This window comes from Phodopus roborovskii, unplaced genomic scaffold (assembly GCF_943737965.1).
Source record: "Phodopus roborovskii unplaced genomic scaffold, PHOROB, whole genome shotgun sequence".
NCBI classification, from domain to species: Eukaryota; Metazoa; Chordata; class Mammalia; order Rodentia; family Cricetidae; genus Phodopus; species Phodopus roborovskii.
The window spans coordinates 35,836,943-35,843,166 of NW_026126416.1; the positions used below are offsets into that span (position 1 = coordinate 35,836,943).

The following is a 6,224-nucleotide window of genomic DNA, read 5'->3' on the forward strand; positions in this document are numbered from 1 at the left end:
CCAATAGAACACAAAATCCCAGTTTGAGGATGAGACAAAAGTCTTCCCCCCTGAAAAAGGCACATTAGTTATCAGTAATGGGGGGTGGTGAACCTAGGTTAAATTGACTGTAACATCTCATTTCACAAAGTTTTGAAGCACTGCTTTCATAGTTCACAGCAGACCAGACCACTTTCTGCCAAGTTAACGATGCCTGCTAGTGAAAGGTTGTGTCCTCCTCCACCCACTTGAAGGAGTGGATTACTCTGCTATCCATTCACATCTGTGATATGATAACAAGGAGTAATTGCTATTTGCACACGTCCATGATAGTTAATGTGGTATTTTATACTAAATAACTACTTTGAAAATAGTTTATAATTCTTAACCACAGTGAATAGAAGGTGCCAATCAAATCTAATACTCTTGATACTTACTGTAAGTGACTTCCCACTCACTGCCTCTCTATTAATATGTCTTATTCTCGTTTCCCTCTAGGAAATAAATACCCTAAAAGCAGATAACGATGCACTGAAAATCCAACTGAAGTACGCACAGAAGAAAATAGAGTCCCTTCAGCTTGCGAAAAGCAATCATGTCTTAGCACAGACAGATCGGGGTGATTGTTCCTAATCCAGATATCCAAGGTACAGACTCCGTGGAGGAGTATACTAGGATCTCACTTCAAAAACAGACTGCAGAGGTTTGGGCAACTTTGGATTAACAGCCTTGAAAAGAGGAAAGCCAGCCATTATTGCCAGCATCATTGTTTTTGTTGTTGTTTTGTTTTAGAATATTCTTAATGTGAGTCATTGGTTTTTAGTCAGTTGACTCAATGGGAAGAAAAGTTCAAGTATGTAAAGCTTTGAGCATTCATATTAAAAGCCTTTTCTTTCTTTACCGGAACCAATAACAAACAAGTGCTAAAATAAGACCATGGTTTCCTGATAGTGTCTCAGGCAGTCTGCTTTACTGAGTTATAGATAAAACGTCCCTGGAGAGTCAATTGCTGCCTTCCCCAGGGTTTCTGCGAACTAAGAGATTTACTTTGTTCTACCCAAAGTCTGTTCATAATGGAAACAATACCCAAAAGTGGTGACTTTGACATGCCTGCATTATTTGTGAAACTGATCCCCACTTCACTACCTCAGGTCCGATCAAGAGCCTCCTTCCCAGTCCACCCTCACTTGCTTGTTGCCACATCAGCATATCTAACTAGAAGTGAACTAGAGATGTAGCCTGGTTATAAATCCAGGGCTTTTTAATTGCACCTGACATTATCCAATTGCAGGTCAACTCATAACTCTAGGTCTTAGTCATCATGAAAAACAAACTAAATCGTACTATCCACAAACAGCAATTACCATGTCATACACAGCTAATTAGCTAAGACAACAACATAAACATGTTTGTCCAGATATTCTCTAGTGGGTACAATTAAGAATCCATGATATTTTAATAGAAATGTTCTGTGGACAGTGTTTAATTCTTCATATTTGACTTTCTCTCACTCTTTTAAAAATTATCCTAAGGTTTTCTTTTGAACTGAATTTGTGCTTAAACTGTCTTCACTTTTACTATCTAGAAATAAGCTAACAGAAATGATGGCTTGAACAGCTGACAGCATGTATATATGTACAGAATATGTATATACAGTATCAGGCATGCAGGTAGCTTGGACTTTTCATTTAGAGAATGCAGATGTGAATCAAATACCTTTTAGTCATTTACACAAAATCACAAATATAGTCCTGTTCGTTATAAGACAAACTGCTAACAATATAAATTGTATTGTTTTGCAATACCATGAGTAACGGTCTCTGATTATTCTATCATGAAGGTTAAAAATCAATGGGTTTGACTTGTTGCCTGGGAAGCTATTCACAAACTCTCTTGTCGGCTTTTTTTTTTTTTTTTTTTTTTTTTTTTTAGCTTTCAAAAACATTTCATCTGATTGTGTCCTTTTGGAGGAGACTTTGCTTCCATGATTGGAAGGTCTGGTACCCATGTTAACCTGTGATCCAAACACAGGGTGAACAACTTCCAAGAATACCATCTAACAAAATGAGTTCCAAACCTATAGCCAGCAGCACCCAGTCTCCAGACAAGTGCAAACAGCATGTGGTGCTTCCCCTAGAGTACTCAGATCACTAAAATTTGTTTGATGAAAGACCATTGCTCATTTATGTTCCTCGTGATGGAGTTTTAGTGACAAAGAAATGGCTGGTGGTTGAAGTTCCACTAGATTATCATCGACCATGTTACACACAATTTTATCCTTGTTCTACATTCAAACTCAGAAATTCTCAAAGCATAGCTACCAATTATGGAACGATTATGAGTAATGACAGACCTCAAAATTTATATTATTCACTATGGGTAATTTCCTCTGCTATGCACCAGTACAAGTGCATAGCCCAATTTTTAAGCACTGTCTTCTTATTCCTCATCCTCACTAAAGATCTCACAAGGAGTTTTTATGTAAATAACCTGTAACATAGGAATTCAGAGGGCTTTGGTCATTTATCATGGCTAGATGATCTTATACACTGCAGAACCCACAAAAAAAAGACAGCAGGAAGTAGTAATTGCATTAGATTCTTACACTCCAGCTAGGGCAAAAGATGTTCAGCATCTGCATTGGTTCTGTTCCTGTAGGAGCAGGTGGGGTCTACTGATACAACTGGGAACAAAGTTCAGCTTATCACATAGAGTTTTGTTTACTATCCTGCTTGAAATGTTCAGGCAGATCTGCATCTGCCAAATCAAGGACAGATCCTGTCAATAATAGGGAAACCACTTCTCATCTTCTCTGTTGACTGACTCACCTACTTACTGACCAAGTGTGAAATTCTGTCTAAACATGTATAATGTAAAAGCTGCAAGAAAAAAAATGTACAGACTGTAAAATTTTTGATACCTATTGTAAGTTTTCTGTGTCTACTATTTATATGATAAAATACATTTGGATCCCTAACTTCAAGGTCTTGTGTTTCTTCATGCATTTCATTTGAATTCAAATGTAATTCAAAGTAAATCTACTCCATTCTGTTAAGTTTTCTTGAAAAAAAAAAATAACTCATAGTATTTCATAGGAAATAATGACATCATGCCAATAAGCTGACCCTGAAGGAAAGATGAAAATTCTTATCCACATGAATTCCCAGTCCTCAAGCTCTGTCTTCTTCACATGGTAAAGAGACAAACATTGCTCAGGACATTTTCTGGCTACAAATCCTTTTGCTGTTATGCTCACTGTTTGTGTTTGCCACAAGTACTGGTAAATTGTTTAAATTAGATGTTATGTATTTTCTATCTAATAAGACAAATTTTCCTAAATCTACAGAGTACAAGGAAACAGCCTTGACATCAGTCCGTGTGGTCCAACAGCACTGATGTTCTCAGCCCAGAGGAAAGCTCAGTTACTAATTTAATTCAGAAAATTCTAGTAAGATCATGTCCACAGATACTCACAGGTGCCACAAGCTGGACAAAGACATGGCAAAAAAGGGGGGCAGAAAGTGTAAATAGAAAAAAAAAAAAAAAACACGAAAAAGCCAAGAAACAAAGAGAAAGTATCCAAAAAGGTAGTAGGTTTCAGAGAGCAGTGAAATGCCATTCATTATCAGCCTCCATGTACTCAATCCATTCGTAACATTCTCACGTGATAGCCTTCCACAATAAACGCCCCAAATCAGCCTACTGCCAGCATAGGCACTGAATAGCAAGCAAACCGTCTGCAAACAAGTTTTGAGCAAAGACTATCATAGTAACTGCACCTAAGCTACTGGGCTGCAGAAAACAGAGCTTCTCCCTGTAGGCTGGGTATACAGAGCTGGCTCCATTCCACTGTGATTTCAGAAGTACCCAAGTGAGTCAAGACTGCCAGTGGCTGCAGGGACAACCCCAATAGCACTTACAAAAGGAGCGCAATAGAAATGAACTAACCTGGCATATTCAAATAAATCTTTAGGGTTAAAAGTAAAAAACAGATGTGTTGATATAGGCCTATAATCCCAGCATTCAGGAGGCTGAAGCAGGAGGATGCAAAGTTTGAGAGTCAAGTTTAAGAACAGCATAGGTTACATAGCAAGAGCCTTTCTCAAAAAAGATAAATATATAAATAAAAATGAGCTGTAAGTCATCCCTGTCAGCAACTTATGTTCATGAAAATGAAGAAATGTGAAAAATTTTCAACAAACTATTTCACAATACTTTACTCATATGTAAGGATTTGTTTGTTTTTGTTTTGTTTTAGTGATGTTTTACAGGTTCCCTGCCTCTCAGTCCCTCTGGGTCCTTCTCGCCGCACCCGCTGTGTCAGAGGTATGAAAGAACCCAGTAAGTTGTTAAACAATAAAAGACCCTTTGTTTTTGCATCAGATCAGGTCTCTTGGTGATTTTGGGGTGTGGGAGAAAGAGAAGGGTGGTTCTTGCCTGTGTTGATTATCTGTAGCTCCTGTTACCACCAAAGGCTAAGAGGACAGGGCTGCAGAGTTGACCCTGCGCCTCATGGGATGCAAGGCTAGGGAGAACTGGTCCTGCTTCTCATCAGGCAGGCGCAGCACTCCGCCTGGGCAGCACAACAGTGTTTACTCTGCTGCTGAGGGCAGGGCAAGACTGCACTGAGGGCGTGAAAGTGGGAGAGCTGGCCAGGGGCCCCTCATCTGCCACGTGGTGAGGGGAAGGTGCCCTCCTCCCTTGAATGCTGTGACAAGAAGGAGACCTGACCCAACCCTTCATTTACTGCAATTAGGAAAGCAGGGCCTGTACCCCGCCCCAGCAGTACAATAGAGCTGCCCCTCTTAACAGGGGTACAGGTGAGCTGGCCTTGAGAATGTATGCATGGGACATGTGGCCCTTGTAGGGAGAAAGTGACAGCCAAAGAAATACACTTTGGCCCTGCAACCTGCAGAGCCAAAGAAATGCACCCTGATCCTGAAACCAGAGCCAAAGGAATACACTTTGTCCCTAGAATCAGGGCCAGGGAAAGAAATACACCCTGGCCCTAAAATTAGAACCAAAAGGCTAAAACAGTTTTGGCCAGTGAAAGAAACATACCCCTGACCCTGAGATCTAGCTAATCTGAGCTCAAGAACTGAAATCTGATCAATCCCCACTCTGGAAATCTCCCTGGAAAAGCTCTGCTCCTAAGAAGTCCTATATAAACTCTGTTCAGTTTGCTGCTGTCTTCTTCCACCCTGGCAGAGGCAGCCCCTCTCCTGGATTCTTCTCTCCCAATAAATCTCTTGAATGAGGTTTGGGTGAGACCTTCCTTCAGAGAAGTAACAACTTGTCAACTTATCCCAGGAGCCAGAGCAGAGCAGGAAGGACTGTAACACTTTCACCTAGTTAACTTTCCCAAGCAAAGTGGAAACTCCTGGAACAGAACTATAACATCATTGGGGAAGCCCTCCCCTGCCAGAACAGAGCTGTTACACTGGGGAAGCCTTTCCCCGCAGCAGGGCTGTAAGCTGCTTCACTTACTGTGGCTCTTGATTGCCAGAATACTTTCCCATTTGGGCTGTAATGTTACAGCCCTGCCCCTCATCTACCTTTAAGGTGGCATGGGTGAGAGAGATGCCCACCCCTATCCCTTGCCACCTGTAGCAAACAGGGAACCTGACCCAGACCCCACCAGCTGCAGCACTTGGGAGAGCAGAACCTGGTCCTCACCTGGGTAGCACAGTAGAACTGACCCTGTTGACTGGAATGTAGGTGAACTGTCCCCAAGGATGGAAATTCGTAAGTCCTGGTTGCCAGGCCTTTGACTGTTCACATTAGCAAATCACCTACAGCAATCCCTAAGTTGGTGTTTCCCAAAGGATACTTAACACAACCTCTGATATACAGAAGCTAGAGATGATGGCATGTGATATAGCCTGCCTTTTACAACTAAAGCAAGGATACTTAGTAGGAACAGGTTATTTTTCACAGCATCAAGTAAAATCAGTATGTATCTTTCTTCCTTTAAAGTAATTTTGGTCTCAATTTCTTTCTTTTATTGTTGGAGAATTTCACACATGCATATAGTATGTTTTTATTAAATACACTCCCTATACCCCTAAATTCCTCTCCTATCCCCCACACATACCACATCGTGTCCCTTCTCAACTTCATGTGTTTGTTTCTATTTTCTTTAACTGAGGCATGCTTAGGACATCTACTAGAGCATGAGCAACCTTGAATGTCCCACATCCTTCAAGAAAACTGCCAACCTCCTCAGCTACAGGGTGGGACTTCAG

At 40.9% G+C, this 6,224-nt stretch overlaps 1 protein-coding gene across 2 annotated transcripts in view; it reads left to right on the top strand.

The window, feature by feature from the left end:
• Positions 1-1,789, top strand: part of Rasgrp1 (RAS guanyl releasing protein 1) — a 62,900-nt gene extending 61,111 nt beyond the window's left edge. For both annotated transcript variants that reach the window (XM_051183715.1, XM_051183714.1), the window contains one exon: positions 478-1,789. In XM_051183715.1, coding sequence (XP_051039672.1) covers positions 478-612 — 135 coding nt within the window. In that variant the 3' untranslated portion in view covers positions 613-1,789. The remainder of the gene's footprint in view (positions 1-477) is intronic.
• The last annotated feature ends 4,435 nt before the right edge of the window (positions 1,790-6,224 follow it).